This window comes from Choloepus didactylus, chromosome 13, assembly GCF_015220235.1.
Source record: "Choloepus didactylus isolate mChoDid1 chromosome 13, mChoDid1.pri, whole genome shotgun sequence".
NCBI classification, from domain to species: domain Eukaryota; kingdom Metazoa; phylum Chordata; class Mammalia; order Pilosa; family Megalonychidae; genus Choloepus; species Choloepus didactylus.
Genome location: NC_051319.1, coordinates 7,370,577 through 7,394,605, shown reverse-complemented (window position 1 = coordinate 7,394,605; position 24,029 = coordinate 7,370,577). Strand labels below are relative to the sequence as shown.

The 24,029-nt window shown below is 39.7% G+C and overlaps 1 protein-coding gene across 3 annotated transcripts in view; it reads left to right on the top strand.

The window, feature by feature from the left end:
* MRPS27 (mitochondrial ribosomal protein S27) overlaps nt 1-19,525 on the top strand; it is a 111,044-nt gene extending 91,519 nt beyond the window's left edge. For all 3 annotated transcript variants that reach the window (XM_037800971.1, XM_037800972.1, XM_037800973.1), the window contains 7 exons: nt 658-772; nt 4,269-4,347; nt 7,419-7,534; nt 11,225-11,327; nt 13,263-13,405; nt 15,400-15,570; nt 18,082-19,525. In XM_037800971.1, the coding sequence (XP_037656899.1) occupies nt 658-772; nt 4,269-4,347; nt 7,419-7,534; nt 11,225-11,327; nt 13,263-13,405; nt 15,400-15,570; nt 18,082-18,321 (967 nt within the window). In that variant the 3' untranslated portion in view covers nt 18,322-19,525. The remainder of the gene's footprint in view (nt 1-657; nt 773-4,268; nt 4,348-7,418; nt 7,535-11,224; nt 11,328-13,262; nt 13,406-15,399; nt 15,571-18,081) is intronic.
* The last annotated feature ends 4,504 nt before the right edge of the window (nt 19,526-24,029 follow it).

Genomic DNA, 24,029 nt, shown 5'->3' with positions numbered 1-24,029 from the left:
CATAAGACCATGTGGGGAGCTGTAAGAAAGGAGGAAAGAAAGACTGAAGAGCTAAGATGGAGTATGAGGAAAGCAGAGTAATTGTGGATCATGTATGAGCCAGATGTTAGATTTTGCCAGATTGGCAAATAAATACCTTTTATTTCTTTTCTTTTTTTATTTTATTTTGGATCAGTGAGGAGTGGCCCATTTTCTCTTAAGCACCTCTTAAGAAATGTCAATTTCACTCAAAGCTGTGTTCTCCCAGAGTTCCTTTGCTATTCTATTTTTCATGTTTGGTTCGTCTGGTTTGTTTTAAACTTCCATAGTGTCAGCTTAAGCGCCACGTCTCTTTTCTAATGCAACATGTATTCATGTACTGCTATGATTATTATTTTCCCCTAAACCATTTTTCATAGTATCTAGAGCTCATCTTAAAACAAGATGTGGTGGCAGGGGATGTTAAAGAGCAGAATGTTTTTAACATTTTTGTTATTTTGCCTGTTCTTTTCTTTACGGTTCATGAGTTTCATCCTGAAGTTTTTCTCGACTTAGCTGTTATGAGCATTGTTTACATCAGCTGCACATCTGAGAAAAGGCACTGCTGGCAGAAGATGTATTTGGACATTGATGTTTATGAGTTAACAGCAGTTTTCTCTCTTCTTATGCTTTATTTAGATTTCGACACAGCCCCAACTGCTGGTACCTGAGAGACTGGACGATCCACACCTGGATTAGGCAGTGTCTAAAATACGGTGCACAAGACAAAGCCTTATACACCCTTGTAAATAAGGTGTGTGGTTTCCTGGCATCTGTAGCTTATTTTCCTGAGTTTGGTTGATGTAGACTTTGTACTTACAGCACAGCAAATGATAGTGTAAGAAATAATTTTTAAAAATTATTTATCCCCAGATATCCTGTATGAATGGGGCTGGGTACAAATTATAAATAAATCAAAAATAAAAATTGCTGTAGCTCTGCTTTTCCAAGTCTAGTGACCTGGTAAAAATGAAAGGTAATCTAATCAGAAGAACTGTATTGGTGGTCCTTTCATTCTAAAAAAGAAGTGGCCATTTTGGCTGGAATGTGATCTCCAGAGTATTCAGACTATGTTACATGGTTTTTAAAAAGACATGTATACCTGGTTATTCATAGCTTGTCTTCTAAGCTCCATGAGTCCTCCCCTAAATCCCAAGAGCACCCTATGATTAGGATCTTTTTGAAAGTTACTCTCCACTAGGGGTTGAGTCTTCATCACCTGCTTAATATGAAGTAAAGTCCAAAGTAAGCAAAGGTTTAGAATGTTATTATTGTAGATTTCAAGCCAAAACAGTTTGAACCATAAAAAGATTTTAGTATTTTTATTAAAGTATATTCTAAAACATTGCTGAATATAGCTTTTAAGCTTAAGCCAAATGTATGTTTTTATTTGCCTTTTCTTTACAGTAGCATAATTATGGGCAGTCTATATTACAGTCTAACTATTTTTGATTAAGTAGAGACAGTTCATATCCATGAATTAATTTTCACTTACCCTTACACAGTCTGAAACAGTGGAACTTAAGCTAGAAGTTAACTTGTTTTCTACTACAAAATGTATATTTTTATAGGATCACTAGAACTGTATGTTAAAATTCAAAAGGAAATACTGACTTTGTTTTTGCATCCCCTCTGTGAAGAATCATTTCATCCCCATGACTTGCACCCAATTCCACTTAGCACACATTTTGCGCTGTTAGTGTGGATACAAATGTATCCCATCCTTGCCCTCAGGAAGCTTATAATTTAATAAGGCAGCTAAGCAGGTTCATTGCTAAATCTAGTATTAAGGCCAATGTAGGTGCCACACAGGAGTACAAGTAAAGAATTTGGAGAATTAAGATGAGGGAATCCAATTAGAAGGAAAGAATTAGAAGAGACATGAGGTAGCATTTAAGCTGGTCGCTGAGATATCATGCCTGCAGGTAGAGATGGGCTGGCAGGAACAGTGTTAGCAGAGGTATATCTGGGTGAAAACAAAGGCATGGTTTGAGCAATATGTTCCCTTTTTCCTGGAGTAGAAGTTTTGTTAAGGGCAGGGGACATGGGGGACTGGGGAGCAGTAAGAGAAAACTAGGATCTAGATCAGGCCAATTTAGATGATGTCTTCAATTACAACATGAGAAGGCGGCCCCAGGGGAAGGAATGGATTAAATCCTGTCTCTCTTATGTCCAGAGCATAATGACATAGATCACACTCAAAGAAGATTCCTAGGAAAACAGATCAAGAAAGGTCTACAAAAGCAGAACAAAGTCTGTCTCGTTTCCTGCTGCTTCCAGAGGTGTAGCGGAAAGAGCTCTGGACTGGGAATCAGAAGACCCAGCTGTAATCCCACAAATTCCACCAGTTGCCCATAACGTTAGGCAGATAATTTTATCCTTCTAGATCTTAATTTTTTCTATTTGTAAGTTAAGTGGTTGCACTTAATCAGTGATTTCCAACCTTGCTGTCCATTAAAATTACCTAAGAAGATTTAAAAAATGATAGTTTCTTATCCCCACCCTCAGAGATTCTAATTAAATCTGTCTGGGGCCCAGGCATTGCTATTGTTTTAAATTTCCTGGGGAGATTCTGATTTGTAACCAGGGTTTGAGAATCACTGACCAGTTGATTTCTGATGCCTCTTCCACTTCTAATGATTTGTCATCCTAAAATACTGTGTTTTTACCCTGCCCTTAGGGATTAGTTCTGATTTGGATGGTTGCTTTGAGTAATATAGACACTCCACTTGAGCCATAACTTTAAGTCAATGGCTTTTAAAATTTTTCCATTTCAGGAGGGATCCCACACATGCTACTAGTAACAGTGACCCAATTCAGCAATGATGTGCAAGTTGGTTAAGACGACCCCAGAATCTCCCAAGCAGATGGTTATAGATTGAAAGGCTGTTTTTAGCTGTTTCAACCATACTGTTTCTGGTGGTTGGTTGGGGTAGAAAGGGACAATGTAGGAGATGGTTGTCAGTCCTATAGAAAATCAAAACTAAAAGGCAACTACAATCTAGATAATCTGGATAATTGGTAGTCAGACTTGAGTGTGCAGGAAAATCATGGGGGAAACTCACTAAAACTTCAGGTTTCTAGGCCACATTCCCAGAGATTCTGATTCTGTAGGTCTGAGACTTAGGAATCTGCATTATTAAAAACACTCCTAGAAAATGAAATAAGCTTCAGTAGCAGAGAGATTCCAAAAGGAGCCAAGAGGTCACTCTGGTGGGCACTCTTACGCACAATTTAGACAATCCTGTTTAGTTTCTAAAGAATTGGGGTAGCTGGTGGTGGATACCTGAAACTATCAAACTACAACCCAGAACCCATGAATCTTGAAGACGATTGTATAAAAATGTAGCTTATGAGGGGTGACAATGAGATTGGGAAAGCCATAAGGACCACACTCCCCTTTGTCTAGTTTATGGATGGATGAATAGAAAAATAGGGGAAGGAAACAAACAAACAAACAGACAAAGGTACCCAGTGTTCTTTTTTACTTCAGTTGCTCTTTTTCACTTTAATTATTATTCTTGTTATTTTTGTGTGTGTGCTAATGAAGGTGTCAGGGATTGATTTAGGTGATGAATGTACAACTATGTAATGGTACTGTGAACAATTGAATGTATGATTTGTTTCGTATGACTGCGTGGTATGTGAATATATCTCAATAAAATGAAGATTAAAAAAAAGCCACTCCTAGAATATTCTGAGGAAGGTGATAAGGATCTTTATTTTGAGAAATCTGATTTCTCAAATGTTCAGCTGCTTCTGAACACAACATCCTAGGAGCTTGGTTAGTAGTAAATTTTGTGTTGGCATATTTCTTGGGTCTTTAAAAATTAGTCTAGGAACCAGAAAAAGCTGCATAAAGTGTGCTTTCATGAAAGTCCATTTTTCGTTTTTGCATTGATGTCCATACCTTACAAAAGGGATCACTAGACCAGTGTTTTAGGTTTTTTTTATTTTAATTTTTGCTAACTGTGATGAGGTGCTAGAATTGAGCTTTATTTCTCACATATCAGTTGTCTTGTATCAGACACCCACTCTCAACTTTCTCACCCTGACCAACAGTTCCAGTTACCAAACCTCTTTAGTCACAGCTTCTATTTCACGGTCACAGATGCTGGAAAATGATAGTCTAAAATTCTAAAGCTAATGGTGGCAAGTTTTATCCTGAATGGTACGTAAGCATAGATTATAGACTGAATTAAAGATGATCTTTTTCTCTTTTTTTCCTTTTATTTTCACTTTCATTACAGGTTCAATATGGAATTTTTCCAGATAACTTTACCTTCAATTTACTGATGGATTATTTCATTAAAAAAGAAAACTACAAAGGTAAGAAACCAAATGCAGGCTGGTTGTGGGGTTTCCAGCTCCCAAAGGGAAGTGTGTAAATGCAGATGTGTTCCTTTTTCTTTATTTCTTAATGATCTCCTTTTCCATGACTTTAAATAAATGCATACTTGATTTACCATACCACTTGGCCAGATAGGAGAGATACACTAATTTGTTTTTCTGTCTTTTTTTTTCCCCCTCTAAGTTGTCTCAAGCTTATTTGTCCACATTTCTTTAGGCAAAGCACCATGAATTTACTTTAGCAATATGCCCTGCCTCGACTTCAAGGATACTTAAGGTTATGGTAATGCAATATTAGTTTGACTTTTTTTATAGCATTGTTTGCTATGAAACAAACTTTGTTTTATTTATATCACAGTTATAGTATATAAAATGTATAGCATATAAAATGTAAAATCAGTTGACTCATCCTAGAAGGAGCTGTACACTGGCTGTGAAGGTAAGTCTCTTTACCTCCCTGGGCCTCAGTGTCCTCATCCATAAATTCAACGAAAAGGTGATCTCTGAGCTCGCTTTACTCCCACAGTCCTCTGACCCCATGAAATTAATTAGAAATGGCTCCTAACTTCCTGCTGCAATAGGAGAGGCCAAGGAAACATGGGAATTGCTGCGGACTCTTCTGCACAGCAGCTGGGACATTGGCAGTCAGCCTCCAGTGGACAGGGAATACATTCCCACATGCTTGTGCCAGCAACTAGGCAGACAGTGATGAGGAGAGTAGGGGCCCTGGCATCATGTAGACTCACTCTGGCTTTTTCACCCCCAACCATTTCAGCCTTGCTGGTGGGCTTTGGTACTGAGGAGCCCTGAGGGAGCCACACCTGTGGTGGGGTAATTACTACCTCAGGCCCATGGGATGTGGACTTATGTGTTTATGACAGCAGTGATGCCTGTCACTGGGATCCCTTCCCTCCTCCCTGAACACCAGCACCCTTAGCCCTTTCCGCTGTTCAGTGCTCATTGATCAGGCTGGGCCCTGGGCTGTAGCATCTCTGCCCTTAGCATGGACCCCACTCTCCTTCCTCTTCACTGATCTCTGCTGTAGCTTCTCTCTCAGGAGGCCTGCAGTTGCTGACAGTCAAAACATATGTGTTTGCTCTATAATATTTTTGAAATGTGGATTATTCTTTGTAGTCCATTTCTTACTCAGTTTTTAAACATGCGTTTCCTGATTCCATCCAAAGGATGACTAGCTTTTGCATGTTTCATAATAAGATGTTGCCCTATCTACTTACTGTGAATGTCAGATTTAAGAATCCAGATTACCTTATCATTGGAAAATTATATAGTGGCAATCCCACCCCTCTCTAATAGAAAATGTTGAATCAGAGGAATTTTTTTCTAAATGCAGTATAAAAATTTAATAATATTAAGGTTTTTTTTTAAATAAAGTTTTAGATGATGCTTATAATTTATGGTAAAAATTTAGAAAATATCCTTTTTATTGTTAGGATAAGAAATATCAAAGTACAAAAATGATTAAAGAGATTAATTATAGAGGACAATCTAATTTCACTTCTCAAACTGAAATACAGAATTTAAATAAAGGAGAAAGTATATCAGATTTATTTTTTATGTATAATTTTAGATTCAGTAATGAATGGTTGCCAAAATGGAGTTTTTAAAAAAACAACTGGATTTTTATCTTTAATTGTATCCTTTGAAATTACGTATTAATAGGACTGTACAACGCAGTGAACCCTGTTGTAATTGATGGACTATAGTTAATTGTACAATTATAAAAATGTTCTTTCATGAATTGTAACAAATGTACCATTCTAATGCAAGGTGTTAATAATAGAGTGGTATAAGGAAACTCTGTATTTTATGGATGATTTTTCTGTAAATCCACAACTTCTCTAATTAAAAAAAATTACTAGTATTGGTTTGTTTGTTTATTTTAAAACTCACTTCTTGGTCCTTATCTTGCTACTGACTTACCAGTTGACTTCCTGGTCTGCCTGCCTATCTCTGTTTCCCTGTTTACAAAAAGAATATAGAAATTCTTGCCTGTGGCCTCATTGAGAACCATAACAACATATGCAAAACCAGCTGGCCCTGAACAGCTGCTGCAAATCAGTGCTTTACTGTTTTATAATTATGAATATATGCAAAAACTGGTTAACAGAACAACTCAGTCAACACTTGTTGTGCCTGTGATGTGTGAAGCCCATATTTTAAACCAATATTAACATTCTCTAATTTAAGAACAAATAACTAAGAGAATAAAGTGGTTTGAACTTGATTTTCTTGGCTTCCATCTGGGTTGTGGAATATGGAGGGAAAATAAAAATTGTTCAAGTTCTGATCACCTATGACCAGCATTCATGTGGAAACAAATATCTTGTTTATGTTCCATGTTATACTCAGGGACATGTAATTTATGATTAAGTTTTTCTCTCTCCCTTCCTTTAAATCCTTTAAACTGAGCCTTATTATCCTTTTTATAGTCATCTGTTTTCTGTCTTTGAAATAGTGCCTGGGATTTAGGATTTCCCCTAGCATTTGTCCCCTTCTACTGTAACAGTGAGAAGGCACCAGAGCACAGAATGTGGCATCAGCCCAGGCTCTCTCCTCTGCTTGTCAGGATGGCCTTGTAAAAACAGTTGCCTCCTTTCTGTATGCCTTAACCCTTCTAGCTGAAGGAACTTGATACCTTAAATTTGCTTCACAATTTACAAGGCATTTTCATATACATTATCTTCTTGGACTGTCCGAAAATCTTTTGAAATAGATGGGACAAAGAGTATATTATCATTATGAAGATGATACTGGGACCAAGAGAAAGTAAGTGACTGATTCAGTATCCTTGAGGACACTGGTGTAATAGCACCTAATTTGGTCCATCGTACTATGTCCAATAGAAGCCAAAGGCTTGGAAGAGCCCTAGTTTATGGAAGACCTGGGGCCAGAACTCACATTTTTAGCTTCTTAATTCTGCATATTTTCTACCATGCCCCACTTTTTAAGAGTATTTATATTTAAATACAGATTTGATGATGAAACCTACAACAAATTTCATCTTGTTTTTACTTTCCTTTTATTGCCAGACGCATTATCCGTGGTTTTTGAGATCATGATGCAAGAAGCCTTTGAAGTGCCTTCCACCCAACTTCTCTCTCTCGATGTTTTATACCATTGCCTGGCAAAGAAGACAGACTTCAGTGTAAGTGTGCACCTTTAAGCCATGCTAAGAACCTTAGGAAGTGCAAGCAGTAGCTGCTCACTAGGTATGAGGTGCCCAGAGGCAACCCCTGCCCTCAGAGTCTGGAAAATGGAAAAAGGTATCTGATGTACAGGTCTGTGTATGCATAACCAGAAATGAGTGATCGATCATTCTGTGCATTTTAGTTACTGGCTTCCAGCAAAGTTGAACTAGAGATTTTCTCAAGTGAAATTCTTATGCATGCTTTGGAACTTGAGCTAGGCCAACTGAGCCTCAGACATCCAGAAATGGGTAATCTGTAATCAATGAGAGCTGGACGTGGCATATCAAAGCATTTAATAGATTTACAGTCTGCTCTTTACCCATCAAAAAATCCCAGTTTTGGTAGGAACTGAAAGGTCATCTAGTTCAACCCACATTCTAAAGAATTAATGGTGTTCATTGCCTTTCCAAGATGAGTGTCATGATATATCCCAAATTCATTAATTCAACAGATGCTTATTGAACACCTACTACATTCCATACATTGCCAGGTGCCAGTGATACGGTGGTAAGCAAATGGAAACATTTCCTCGCTTACAGTCCAGGAGGAAGACAGACATTTAGAACAAAACAAAACAAAAAAAATGAACACACAAATATAAAATTGTAACCATAATGAGCACTACAAAGAAGAGATCTATGAAAAGCCTATATTGTAGGGAGTTTTTGTTTGTTTTTTAAACCTGGTAGGATTTGCTGAAGTTTTGCTAGACTTATGGTTTGCTAAAGCTGCTGAAATGCAATGTACAAGAAATGGGGTGGCCTTTAACAATAGGGATTTATTAACTTACAAGTTACAATTCTAAGGCCATGAAAATGTCCAGATTAAAGCATCAACAAGAGGATACCTTCTCTGAATAAAGGCTGCTGGCATCCAGGGCTCCTCTGTCAGATAGCAAGGTGCATGGCTGGTGTCTGCTGGTTCTTCGCTCCTGGGTTTCGTTGCTTTCAGCTTCTGATTCCAGTGGCTTTCTCTCTGAGCATCTGTGGGTTCTCTCTTAGCATCTCCAGGGCATTTCTCTTTCTAAGTTCTCTCTGGGTATCTCTCTGTCTTTTATTCTCTCATAAAGGACTTCAGTAAAGGATTAAGACCCACCTTGAATGGGGTGGGTCATATCTTAATTGAAACAACCTAATTAAAAAGTCCCGCCCACAATAGTTCTGCACCCACAAAAATGGATTAAAAGAACATGGCCTTTCCTGGGATATATAACAGCTCCAAATACCAAAGATAGGTTAGGAAAATCTTCCTTCAGGAAATAAGTCTTGTTTTAATATTTGAATTGACTGGCTGAAAAGGGGAACAGCAGTCCAGAAAGAGGAGAAGACATGCAGTAGACCACTGGCAGAAAGAACCTGGCAAGCCGATAGTGGCTGAAAGAAGATAGCCAATATAACCACAAAAGAGAGGATGGTAGGGAGGACAAGGGGAGAAATATGGCTGGAGAATATAGGCATGTTAAGCCATTTTGTCTTCATCCTAAAAACAGTGAGATGCCATTGAAAGTTTTAAGCAGAGGGGGTAACATAATGAGATTTGTGCTTTGAAAAGATCCCTCTGTTTGCCATACAGATAAGAGGTTGGAGCAGGGCCAGGATACATTAAAGAAATTTCAAGAGGAAAATTGGGAACTTAATGGAAAGATCTAGGCTGAAGATATAATTTTGGGAGCTATTCATGTATAAATGTCTGTAAAGGAGTCAGAGCAAAAGGAAGGAAAACCAGGAACACACTGAACTACAAAAACCATGGGAAGAAAGTGGTGTATAATGTCGAATGCTTCTGAAAAGATAGGTTGGATGAGGACTGTAAAAAAGTTCATTGATTGATTGTAATGACTTGGAGGCCCTAACTTATAACCTTTGCTTCCATAGGGTAGTGGAGCAGGAAGCCAAATTAAAGTGGATTGTGGAGTGAGTTAGAAGTGCAAAAATGGAGACATCAAATACAGGAGGCTCTTTTGCAATATCTAGCTATGAAGAGAAGTGGAAAGAGGGTGATTAGGAGTGTGGGAGTTTGTTTTGTATTAAGGGGACAGACAAGACTATAAAATGGGAAAACCTCAAGAACATTTAACTAAAACCTGATTATAGTTCATTATAGTATATGTAATGGAGGCTAAAGGCTTGGAAGAGATCTAATATTTTATAACAGAGTATAGCAGTGATTGCATTGTACCCAGACAGATCATCAGAATATCTCTAAGACATTCATCTCTTTGTTTTTACTCATTTTTTTAAAAGTACTCTGAGTAGTATGGCCATGTCAGTCCCTGTCACCGCCCCTGCTCAATTTCTAGCACAAGGATAGTTACCCCTTAGCTATTTTACCACTCATTTGCCTTTTAGCCCTCATTGCATCCTGATACTGTAGCTCATTTTTTTTCCCTACTGGAGAAAAAAGAAAGAAAAAAAAAAGAAAATGTTTTTAAGGCTTCTTATATATTATTTGCTGGGTCCACTTTTCATACATTTTATGTGGAGAAAAGCAAACTTCCCTGGATTAGAGTGACTTTCTTTTGACGGTGAAATGACCTGGTCCTTAATTACCTAGCTCTTTTACTTATCTGAGCTGCTGAAACGCCTGGGGAGGTTTTGTTTTTCTCCCAAGGTCTTTGCTTTTTTCCAAAGCTTTAGAAAAAACTCAAGAAATTGCACTTACGTTGCACAAAAGCCATTCACTGTCAGGAGGCCTGGGTGCCCATTAATACCTGGGATGCCTCGCTTGCACGTGGCTGCAGCTGTAGCCTGCACACCTCATTCATTCTCTTGCTTCATACCTGACCTCTGAGTGCAGAGACCAGCACAGCTTTGTGCTCTGTGTTTCAAAGCCGAGCAAAGTGCTGTGGCTGATGTGTACTTACATGGCATGAACAAGATCACAGCTTACAGTTGTCTGGGAGTTTCCAAGGCTGTCCTCTGGATCCTGTGTTCTCTGCAAGTCCCCCAGCCACTCCTGGTACTAGTCAGCAGCAGGCTGAGAAATGCTTGTGTTTTTGCCTTTTCCCCATAATTCTCAAAAGGCTTCAATTTTATTGAAGTGTAATTTTGGACCCTGGGGTGGAAAGAAGCTATCACTAAGTGTTTCTGTTTGCCTAATTTGATTTGAGAGGCACAAATCTATTGGAAAGCAACCTAGTAGTGGTATTTATTTTAACATTGTGAAGGAGAGTCATCATTGCTGAATTGTTTAAAACTCAAACGCTTGCTCCATCACGTCGCAGCAATGTGAGTGAATATGGGGCCCGTGGCATGTAGTCACTATTGATTGTCTCAAAGCAATGTTGGTCCAGAGTGGTGCTCTTTATTTTTGTTTTGCTTTGCTTTTCTGATTGTAAAGGTAACTCTTATTCATTGCAGATAATTTGGGAAATAATGAAAAGTACAAAGAAGAAAACCAGAAGTATTCATAATATTACCTCCTAGAAATCTGTTAACATATAGGGTATTTCTTTTCTGTGTTCTACTCTAAACATAAATATCTTTTATTTACAAATTTGAGATTTTAATGTATGTACAGCCTTGTTATTTGTTGCTTTTTTTACTTAACACTGTGTCATGTTCTTTTTCTCTGTGTCATTTAAAATCACATTTTTGCATAAACTATTCATTGCTTGGTGGACCCTGATCTGGTATATTCTGTTGCAGTGGGAAGAGGAGAAGAACTTTGGTGCATCCCTACTGCTCCCAGGCCTAAAACAAGAGAACACTGTGGGTTTGAGTTCCCAGTTGTATGGCTTTGCACTTCTGGGTAAGCTAATTAACCCCATGAATGTCTTTCTTCATGGATAGAATTGAAGCATTCTTCCCTTCATAATAAAATTCTAACTTGATTTAAATTTACTAGTGAAATTCCAATACAGCCTTCATTGTTAAACCTAAAAATAGACCTTAATGGCCTTACAGTAATGACATGAGAGAGTTGAGAGGGTTCTTAAAACTTATGACCAGGCAAGGTGAGAACCAACTCTGGTAGCCCTAGATTTGGTTTAGAAGTAATCAAAGTGAGAAAGAAATAAAGAAAGGAAAGTTCTGACCCTTTTTTTGGGAAAAGCATTGAGTAGCTCCTAGATACAATGTGATTGTACCGTGCAGTGGGGTGATGACTTTACTTCAGTGCCCTGATTGCATTGACAAGCTGACAGGTGAAAGGGGCATGAAGCCTTTGGAGGACTGGCCTCATGACCTGGGTTATGCAGATATGAGACAAATAACATTTAACTTAAATGTGAATGTGTCCTGACTTACAAACATTTATTAAATGCATGTTATTTCATTGCTCTTTCTTTCTCAAATAAATATGCATTAGAGAAAATACCTGCTCTTGATCATGCACTACTCTTGCTTGCCTTTGCTTTCTGAAAATCATCAAAGTTATAGCACTTTAACTGCTTTTGAAGTTGATCTTTGCCAACAAAATGTACTGTGGCATTCTTGGATGCTGATTCTGATATTAACTGACTCAGAGAGGAATTTCAGAGTTTATTAGACAGGCTAGCAGCTCACCACTCTTTTGAAAAATTATTTTTCCATCTACTGTTCATATGGATTTATGTGTTTTTTTCCTTTGCTTTCAAATTAGCATTCAGAACTCTAAGACTGCATGGCTTGTTCGAGAAGCTGTCAGGGCTAAGAAAATGTACTTTGTTGTTGTTTATGAGCAGAGGCTCTGGTGCTTTGTGACTGGCAGCCTCAGATCAAAAGCTCTTTTCTCTCATTATGTTATGGGTGCTGCAGCCTCACTCAACCCTGATGGAAGCAGCTGCCCAGAGTGTGACTGCCGTCCAGCCCAAGCACCTTAAAGGTCTAAAATTAGCTGTCACCTGATAAGCTGTGTCTGTTTATGTGCTGCTATAGCTTTCCCAAATCCTCCTTCCCAGCAAAGATTAAGTAAAGGTGGATTTAAAACCTGGCAGCTCAAGGTGACTTACTTGATCATTAGCGTGGAGAGGATTTCTGCTCCCCAGGAATACAGGGGCAGCCCCCTCTCCCCACTGGAGGACCCAGGAAGAGAGGCTCAGGACCCACTTCCTGGCAGCCACATCTGGAGCTCCAGTTGTGATAGTTTGAGGTGCCAAGAGATACAGTAATGTCCTGAGGTTCAAAAGGCTGATAAGGCCTTCATGGTTTAAGAACTGATGAACTCAAGCATCATAAGGACAACAGATTGGGTGTTTTTGGAGCATTTCAAAAAATGTTAAACATTTCCTGGCAAGGCAAGTTGTCATAGTATACTAGATTTTCACTGGAGAAAAGTTACGGAATTTGTTTCTCTGGGGGAAATTTTATTCTTGAAACAAAAATAGTATTTCAGTTGTTTGACTTGTTTTTTAAGGGTAGCCCTACTTAGAGGCAGATATATCAACTACTCTAAGTTTCCCTCAGACCTATGATTCAGTACATCCCAATAATAATCTCCACCAGCCCAAATGCAAAAGAAGCAAAACAAGTTCACACAATTTTATATTAAAAATATGTATACCTTGAATTTTACCACATTCTTCATTATCCAACTGAAATTTCACCAGGTCACTGAATGGGATGAGTCTCTTGGTATATATTTTAAATGATCTATCTGTGTTTCTAGAATTGCCAGACAAATGTTTACTGGTGCCTTCAAGTCCTCATTCTCAGACATAATGGGAAAACATGGCTGAGCATTCTTCACTGTTCTCTTTGGCCATAGGGAAGGTGGAATTGCTTCAAGGGCTGCGGGCTGTATACCACAACATGCCTCTGATGTGGAAACCAGGGTATCTTGACAGAGCCCTTCAAGTGATGGAGAAAGTGGCTGCCTCCCCACAAGACGTGAAGTTATGTCAAGAAGCGGTAATGTTCTAATTCAGTGGCATATAGTAATTTCCTCTTCCTCATGATAAATCAAGTTTTGAATGTGTTTCCATTCTCTTCCCACCCCCCTTTCCATTTTCTATGTTCCTATGGAATATTTAGTTATCCAGCCTGAAAAGGAATGAAGAACCACCAATATTTTCAATGTTACTGACAAAAAGCAATAGAAAACAAGATTCATGTTGATTTGATAGCTCCTTGTCTCTACTGCTCCCCTTTGAAATTCAAACTGAATTCGAAAAAATTTGGCCCACTCCACTGCCCTGCCTCCCACCCACCCCACCACCCCACCAAAAAAAAAAACCAAACCAACTCAATGGAAGCTCAAGAGGGGCAAGATCATTTTAAATATTTTTTGGCCTTTCTGTGCTCCCACATAGTCCTGGGAGACTATATATCCCACTAGAAATGAATCTGGGGACTAGAGATGGCACAGTTTTATTTTCCTTCCATTAAACTGTTCTGTGTGGAATTTCTGATGCTGAGGCGATCTTGGATCAGATATTCTTTTCTAAGGTACTCACTTAGCTTGGACTAGGAAATTGTGCTCCCACTAGCCCCAAAGCTCAGTCCTCTTAATCACTCAGGGCTCTTGGCAGTATGAAGTTACTAGACATAGCTCAGACTCTAGGAGACTTAGCACCTTACAGCCACATAGCAAGCCTTACGCCCCACAGGGAACATAGCACCTGCTTCTGCCCAACCAGCTTCTATTGCCAGAGGGAGGCTGAGGAGGACACTGGCAGCTTCCTTACCAGGGCCTAAAGGTTCACTTTGAGGCAATGACTTGTCTGGTCTTCATTCTGATCACTGGGACTCACCCCTTGGCTTTCATTCCAATCATGATATGTGCAGGTCTGGTGCCTAAGCCCGTGCCTCATACTGATGGATAGTTATGTTCTTTGCCAGACATTCCTCACAAAGGATATATAGATTTCTGAATGTGTATTCATGTTTTAACCCTTCTGTAATCAGTGCTTGTGATTGAAAACATGAAACTATACATAAATCCTTCAACAGGGAAATGTTCCAGTCTGTGCCAGATTTGTATTCTTTATGTTCTGACTTAACAGAAATGTGATTCAGATGTTGGCAAGAACTGGATATGTGCCAGTTTTGAGTGTAATATATTTGTGGTATTAAAAGGCGCTGGAGAATTTTCTGGATTTTAGTTATAATGTGACATAGACAGAATTAATCAGTATCCACGCGGGTGTTTTTGCAGGCCTTTATGTTGTTTCTTTCCTATCTCTGATGATGAGGCCCTCCGTGGGTCAAGGAGGTCTGTCCAAAAGTGAAAATGGTGGGGGAGAGGGGTCAAAACAAAGAGAAACTCTCTGTTTTGTGATCTTCTTACTATCTAAGTCACAGAAATCACCTCATTAAAATGGATTCCATGTATGCATCTCTCTTCTTTGCCAGCAGCTTATGTGGATTATGCTGATCTCTAATTTATAGATATTCTGACCTAAAGATCTTTCTCTGAGGGAGGCTCTCACCTCTATTCAGGGGCTTTAGCCACATTCAGAAGGTCCTTCGTTGGTTGTGGTCTGTGGTGGTCTTTCCTTTTGTCCCAATTCCAAACTGGTTTTGGAGCAAAGACATGGAAGAGGAGGTACTTTAGTGTCCATCAAGCATAACTCTTGGCTTCCTGCCTAGTTGATTAAAAGTGAAATCAAATGCCATTGTGCTGATTTACTTATACAGATAATTCTGAGCTTGCTTATTTGTACCATTTGTTTTGTGTTGAGTTTTCCTTACCCTCTCATTGAGTATTTCTAATGTGAAATAATATAACCATTTATATTTCCTACAGTTTTACAAAAGAAATCTTCTCATGGTTTCTTAGATCCTGTGTTTTTTGTTTTTTGTTGTGTGTGTGTGTGTGTTGTCTTTCACCTTTTCCAGCCTCTCCACCATATGCTTTCAGGGCCATAAGATGATGAGTCCCTGACCCTCTTTCTGCCCCACAGCTCAATGTCCTGGACACAGTGCTGCAGTCTCTGATTTCTCCAGCTGATGGGTCTTCAGAGGAACAGCCCCAAGGAGGTAAAGACAACCAGGGTTCAGAAGAACTGCTGGAGCAGTTAGATATAGAAGAAATCGAACAGGCTAAGCTTCCCCAATACCTGGAAAAATTTAAGGTGAGTCATAGCAGAATTGTGCATTAAACATGCTTCTCTGCTGTGGTGATAGACAAGCAGTCTTTGTGTGCACCACTGTCGCATACAAAGACATCAAAAATTACATTTTTATTGCTTCACACAGGAAGTGCGTTAAAAGAAACAAATGGAATTTTTATGCTCCTTTTTGTACTTGAGCTAATGGCCCACAGTTTTGTTCACTAAGGCAGCATGTCATTAGCCACTCATCCCTGACGTGCATCTGATGTTGAAAGGCCTGATGGGTGGATAATAGCTTGCCTGCTCGCAACACCCACCTGACTCCAACCCCAGGTGGAAAATAGCTGGTCATTTCTCCATATTGCACTAAAAGTGCTTAATAATACAGAAACCCAGTTAGAAATTACAAAGCCACATTTGAGTATGATGGAGATGTGACGCAGGCTTCTTGTCTTGCTTGTCTTTGGCAGCTTTGTGTTGTTCACCAGTACTCTCTTGTACAGCATGGAAGATGCAAACAAGGTTCTGCTGTTTTCTTTCCAGAGCAGCCCTGAGCATTCAAGCTGCCTTGGGTAGCTTTCATCTGTACACAAAATGCATCTGATCACAAAATGCTTTGTTTAAAGCTTAAACCCTTGACATCACCCTTGCTTTGTTTCTGGTCTGTTTAGTGCAAAGCAAAAGAAATGCTGCCTGGATGGAGAGTCTTTATACATGACAGGAAACCTTCCCATTCCTGCCAACTGAACTTTTAATCATTTTGGGACAGAGAACTGTAAACTTTGCTAAGTTGTCCATCACATTTAAATATTTTCAGTAATTATATTGAACCAGCTCTAAGAAACCTATTTTCTCGTGTTGTAAGGGGGGATTCTAGTATAATTCTAGCAGCTCTCTCCCCCAGTACCTTGGTGAGGTTGTTACTCAACTTCTTCATTTTATAATTTAAACTGAGGAAGAGAAGTTAATCATTATTCCCAAGATATACAGAGAATCAGCAATAGAGCTCGGTTGAGAATTTGCCCATGCATCCTTTCCTCTTAACTTTGCCTGTCAGTTTGAAAGGTTTTTAAAGAAAAGCTACTTAGCACCATAGATTATTAGTCACCACATTCACACTGACCAAGGCTGCCTCACCATTGCCATACCACTCCTGACAATTTAAAACCTCTTTTACTTGTTTCCCATATAAATAGCCTCAGAATAGAAATCTGTGCCTGCATTATATTCTCAGCCCTTGCTTTTCCACAAATCCATTTTTTGGAAAATAAAAAAGAGAGACAAATATTTATTAAATATTAGCTGTGTGTTAGATACCATTGCATTCCATTTATCCTCACAAAATCTTTGGGTGGTAGATAGTCCTCTTTCCATGTTACACAACACCAAGGCTGAGAGAAACTAGCCCCTAAGTGATTGACTTCATATTTGAAAAAAGATTGCTAACTCCGAGTCAGATCCTTATGCCAATGTCCCAACCTGTCTTCTTGGCCTCAAATCATGTGGAGAGTGTTGTCAGAAAGAACTCATTTTACATTTCCATTTCTTCCTGTGGCCTGATTTGTATTGACCTGATACGCTTTCTTTGGGGCCTGTTTTTATATGACTGACCCATCACACTAGGCCTCTGGCCACTCCTTGAAGCCCATGGACCCTGCCTACCTTCCAGTCCTCTTCTTGGAGCAGACCTTATCACTTATGCCAATTAGTTGCATTTGTTTGTGGTACCTGGAGAATCTGTGGTATAAGATACAGGTGGGGTCATAAATGTCTCCACCTGATAATCTACATTTGAGGCCCTTAAGTAGATTAATGTTTTTAATACTTTACTTCTTTTGGAATACAATACCGACCAAACCAAGCTGCCATTTTAGATGAAGCTGTCAGCCGTCAGTACATAAAGGCTGACCTGCAGTGGCACACAGCAGGTGAAAGCTAATAATGGTGCAAGCACTTATGGGAGCTGTTTAGCATGCCATTAATAAGAAATCCTTGAAATGGTTTCCGTCTCTTGAAAGGAACACTAGTAGGGCAAACATTTACCTCAGTTTTCTAAAGGAAAAAACATGGATGGACTTGCTCCAGTTTATCATATGCTTCTAACAATCTGTTTGCATCTTGGAATTCTTTGTTCTTGGAGTTCGCTGCTTAGTTTGGTGTAGGTTGGAGTGGAAATATTAATTTGTTATACTGGTGCTGTCTTTGTGGTTTAAAAAAAAGAAAAAAAAATTGGCACAAGGAGTCAAAATCATATGGAGTTCCATTTATTATTTGTGAGGGAAGGAGGAGAAATCACACATTGTGCACTTAGCAAAATTGCTGTGCTGAAAAAAAAACGGCAAAAGCTAACTGCCTGGATGAAAGGCAGCATGGCAGGTTCCCAACAAAGTGCCTTTTGCTGCAAGCAAAATGTGTGGTATTTTGCAAATGGCTTAATCTGCTCTCTTTTCTTCTTTGTATTTGTCTCCCGTCTGACCGCTCCCTATTCCACCCCCCATCTCCCCACTTCTTGTTTTGCTTTATATCCAACAGGCCTTACATTCTAAGCTACAGGCTCTGGGCAAAGTTGAGTCAGGAAGCCTTTTGACTCTGACCACACAGCTTGTCAAGGAGAAGCTCCCCACCTGTGAAGCAGAGGACATCACCAACTACGAGCAGAAACTGCAGCAGTGGAACCTGGAGCGGGTACAGTTGATCCAGAGAGAACAGGAGCAGAGGGAGAAAGCAAAACAGGAGCATCAGGCCCGGAGAGCTGCAAAGGCTTCTGCCTAACGTGGTCCCACAGGGTCCCAGCCCCTCCCACAAGCACTTCCTAGAGCCCATCACATGATTCAGCACCCTCTGTCTTAAAGCAGGCCATGTGGTGTGACAGCCATGATGTTCTACCTAGCAAGGCACTTGTGGGCTCTGAGGGAATGACACACTGGGGCGAGGGTGCCAAAGGCCTTATATTGGCAGGACTTTGAAGCTGAGAACAGCGGGTATGTTTGTCAGACCCAGCTATGGTTTTGATTACAGGGTCTTCGCATTACACCTGAGCATGTGACTTCTAGAGCTATTCAGAAGCTGTCTCTAGGGACCATCACAGCTACTGCCCTCCCAGACGCCAAGAAGGGCAGTGGAACCATGAAAGTGGCAAGAGGTTATATTGGAGCATAAGCTAACTACCTTAGAAGGGGCTCGAAGTGGGGATCCCTGGGGCCAGGGATCAATTTTGGACGCTGATAGTTCCTAATACCTAGTGATGGTGGTGGGAGAAGCTACGTGGCTGAAGAGTCAGGTCTCCAGCACAAACTTGTGAATTTTTTCCCTCTCCCCAGTCCAGCAGCTCAGGCTGAAGTGAACTGCATGTCCCGAGATCTTGGACCCCTAGTCTCTTCTCTGGGGCAGGCACTCACCCCTGAGAGGGGAAGGGGATGCACACATTCCCACTTTTTCATTTCCACTGTGCCTCACCCCTTCCAGACCTGAAACTGGGCTGCATGCAGTTCAGTACAGGAGTGAACACAAGACCATAAACCTACATGATTTCAAATTTCAGGAACCCAAAGTGACATATTTATAATGTAAGGCTTTTGAAGAGAAAGCTAGCCTGAACTGTGAAGCCTCCTTGGTTTGGCTTCTTTATCTTGTTGAGTGACTTTTTTTTCTCCAAATCATTGTCTTGGCTCCTTTATCAGGTAGATAAAATGAGCCTTTTGTTTATGCACACATAGATACACAAGTTGTGAAGACAAATTTCAGTTAGGGAAGTTGGAGAAAATGAGAGGGGTGATGGGCATGTAATGAAGAGGAGGCATGAATAATTGTAAAGCTGTCAGACTACAGAAAATTCCTTGCTCAAGTTTCTCTTTTGTGAAAGGGGTAAGGGAGCAGCTTTTACTTGCTATGTAATTTTGCTTTTAAGTGTGAAGGTATACTTTTATTCTGAGTTGTGCTCTTGAAAGAACCTGTGGAAATAAATGTACTGGGATTATTCTGGTGTATTCTTTATCTTTTGGGAAAGGGAGATAGAAGTAGGGAATCCCACCATCGTTAATATTATGATTTTGCTCAACTTTTGCAACTCTCTACCTATCACATTCAAATGCCATTAGACTATGGAATTTGTAATAATATTAATAACCAACATTTGCTGAGGACTTACTTGTATCGAGCGCTATGCCCAGGGTCATGCTCAGTAAATTAAACCCAGGTCTGTCTAACTCCTAAGGCTGCAATATCAAACTCTGAAAATCACTGTCTTGGTTTGGGTTGCCCCTAAAGTGGACTGTGAGATGGGTATTTGAGTACAAGTGCATTAGGTGGAAGTGATGCCAAAAAGCCAGGTGAGGGAAGGAGAAGGAGTTGGGAGAGGGAAGGAAAGAAGCACAATAAAGCCTGCATCACTGAATGGATTGCCACTGTGGGGCCGACTCAATCCTTCTAGGGACCCTGATACCAGAGAACACAGCTCAGTGGTCTCTACTGAGGGGCGAGGAAGCTGGGGTATTAACACCTATTCTCTCCTCGGCTGGCGGTACTCCTGGAGGTGTTAACCTCATGGCACTTCTGACCAGCTGTTTAGCTGCAAGTTGTACCACAATCCCATGACCAGAAAACACCCTCAGGCAGAAAGACCGGGAAGCCCATCCATCCACTACTAAGGAACTGTCTGCTGGCAACCTCTAGAGTAGACTTAGGGCAGTGGTTCTCAACTGGGGGTGATTCTGCTTCCCAGGAGACATTTGACAATGTCTGCAGGTATTTTTGATTGTCACACCTGAGGGGCTGCTACTAACAAATAGTAGGTTGAGGTGAAGATCCTAACATCTTACAGTGCTCAGGACAGCCCCCCCAAACAGAATTATCCAAAATGTCATAGAACTTTCTCACAGTCATGTTAACAAGGCCCAAGAATAATGTTTGTGGCAAATGCTTCATTTGCAAATGGTGTTTCTCAGGCTAGAAGAGTAGTTAATATTAGTTGTTTCTTATCTAACTCTGAATATGAATATAAAATATGCAGTCATGCAGGATGGACCATTATTCTTCCTAAATAAGAACCATTATGGAAAAGGGTAAACCATGATTTATGTTATTTTGCTCTTTGGATGTATAGCTGAGACCAAGCGTCTAGAGTTTCAAAATGAAGATGCTGTGTTGTGACCTTCCATGAGTCAGCAGAAGCTGACTCCATTGGCACCCACAAAACTCACTGGGCGTGGGTGAGAAAGGGACAGAGTTTGAAAGGGGCTCAGAGAGCTCTGGCTTTAATGAATCACAAAAGCAGAAGACATGTGGGTGGTGTCTTTTCATTATTAACCATGAAGGAACTGAACTTTTCAAAATCTGAAAGTGATAAATAAAAAAAATCCTGCTCCAGAAAAGTGGGAGAAGAGGAGTGCTCTTCAACATAATTATGTCAGGAAAATTGCCTCTTATTCCAAATAACAGCATGTTAGCTTGAAAATAACCATTTCTTTCCCCCATTGATTTGGCTCTTTCCCTGACATTGCACACTACCGTTAAGGATGTTATTACCTGTATATTAACAAGGAAGTCCAAACAAAAGATGGTGGCAATACCCCTGGATTGTGGCTGTAACCGCTGAGATCTTTATTTAAAACAAAAAGTTACTTTGGCTGGGTGTTTATTATGTATGAATGTTAGGGACTCCAAATCTGAAGTGCACACATTCAGAAAACAAGAAGCTTATTTGCAATTTTTTTTTTAATTTTTATTTTTTATTATTTTTTAAGTTAGAGAAGTTGGGGGTTTACCAAATAGTCATGCATAAAATACATAATTTCCATATACCACTCTATTATTAACGTCTGTATTGATGTGGTACATTTGTTATAGTTGATGAAAGCACATTTTTATAATTGTGCTACTGACTATAGTTCATGGTTTAACTTAGGGTTCATTGTTTGTGTCGTGCAGTTCCATGGGTTTTGAAGAAAAAAAAAAATAGTAACATATATCCAATGTAAGATTTCCGCTTTTAACCCCATTCCAATATATAATTAAATGCTGTTAATTATGTTCACAATGTTGTACTCCCATCACCATAATCCATTACTAAAACTTTTCCATTGTCCCAAATAGAAACTCTCCACCTTTTAAGCCTTAACTCCTTATTCCCTACCCACCTCATCCCCTAGTAACCTACATTCTAAATTCTGACTCTATGAGTTTGCTGATTCTAATTATTTCTTATCAGTGAGATAATACAATATTCATCCTTTTTGCAAAAAGCATCTGAAAATAAATTCCATAAAGGGGCTTTATATGTGCGATCAAGGTTTATACAGATTCCATAAAAGGAGCGTTTTATCCTCTGATAAATGACAGGAGAACTGTATTTGCCTTTTTAGTTCCCATGATGCTTCATCCCTGGTAAGTACACAAGTTTAATCCTTAAAACACCCTCAGAATTTAATATGCCCAAAAAAAGTATTTGGAATACACAAGTGTGTACGTTAAAAGTTTCCTCCAACGACAGCAAGGTGGCTATGGTTGGGTGTTGCTCTTTCCCAGGCTCTAACACTCCAGCAGTCACACGCCCACCTTGATTACAAAATTACATCAACAACAACTCTTTGTTGAATGCCCATTGTTCCAGCCAATAAAATTCATCCTCTAATGCTTACAACAACCCTGCGAGAAGAGAGAACTGAGACTTGGTTGGCTTTCCAAGGGCCACACAATTCCACACAATGACCAAGTGACAGGGACACTGTCTGATTTCCAATTTGTCTGATTTCAAGCCTATTTTTCAACAACGACATATAACCACTAGGAGAAAATGTGTTTACTCATTCATTCATTAAATGAATATTTTTTGGACACCTACTATATGTCTGCGACTATTAAAATAGCCACTGAGGATACAGCAAGGAGTACAACAAAGATCCCTTCACTCATGGCACATTCCATGGAGGGAGACAGATAATAAATTTAGTAAATATATAATGTCATATAGTGATAATTGATATGGAGAATGATAAAGCAAGGAAGACCAGAGAATGCTGATTAAGACGTGGAAGTTGCAATTTTAAAAAAGGGTGGTTAGCCCCAGAACCCATGAATCTCGAAGACAGTTGTATAAAAATGTAGCTTATGAGGGGTGACAATGGGATTGGGAATGCCATAAGGACCATACTCCACTTTGTCTAGTTTATGGATGGATGTGTAGAAAAGTAGGGGAAGGAAACAAACAGACAAAGGTACCCAGTGTTCTTTTTTACTTCAATTGCTCTTTTTCACTCTAATTATTATTCTTGTTATTTTTGTGTGTGTGCTAATGAAGGTGTCAGGGATTGACTTAGGTGATGAATGTACAACTATGTAATGGTACTGTAAACAATCGAAAGTACAATTTGTTTTGTATGACTGCGTGGTATGTGAATATATCTCAATAAAATGATGATTAAAAAAAAAAAAAAGGTGGTTAGAGAAGGCCTTCCTGAGAAGATGACATTTAAGCGAAGACCAAGGGGATGAGGTTGTGAACCCTTGAGTCACCTTGGGAAAAGTATGTCAGACAAAGGACATAGTGCAAAGGCCCTGAGAAGGAAGCATATCTAGAGTGTCTGAAGAATAATGAGGAGGCCTATGTGGCTGAAGTAAAATGTGCAAGACAGAGAGTAATGGGAGATGAGGTCAGGGAGACAAGCGGTGTAGGAAGGGACAGATCCTATAAGGCCTTTTAGCCCATCAGGAAGGGTATTTGGTTTCTATTCTAAGATGGGAACCCTTTGAAGGTATTGAACACTGGGTGGCGTGATCTGACTTAATATTTTTAGGTGATTATTCTAGTCTAGCTGCTATTTGGAGAATCAACTAGATGGGCAAAGACAGGAAACAGGAAGATCAGTTACGAAGCTGCTGCAATAATCTATAAGAGAAATAATGGTGGCTTGGACAAGGCAGTATCAGTGGATGTGGGGAGAAGGGGTCAGACAGGATGTGCAAACCAGGAGGTTTGCTGACGGGCCAAGAATTTTGACCAGAGCTACTGGACTTACGTATTTGCCATTTACTGAGATGGAAAAGCCTAGGGGAGAAGGAAGTTGGGGAAGGAGATGAGGGATTTGTTTGGGGGCATGTTGAATTTGTTTTGGAGTGTGTTAAAGATCCCTATTGGACATCCCAAAGGAAGATCTTAATAGACAGCTGGATTGCAAAGAAGAGGTTCAGGCCAGAGATACATATGTAGACGTATCATTTTATACTTTGGCATTGAAATCCATGAGACCTTGTTAATATAACATGCATTTTTGGCTTGAGTAGTGATAGTCTGAGCCACCAAATAGAGCCGACTTATCAGTCTACAGAGAGATCATCCCACAAACCAAGCCTCAAAAGCACTGCTCCAGCATTTGTGAAAAACATTGCCAGTAACCCCTTAGGGTCAACTAAAAGAATGGCTCATATCAAAGGAACTGGATGTGACCAAAACTCAGTGTGTATATGTGACTCCAGTGAATTTCCAA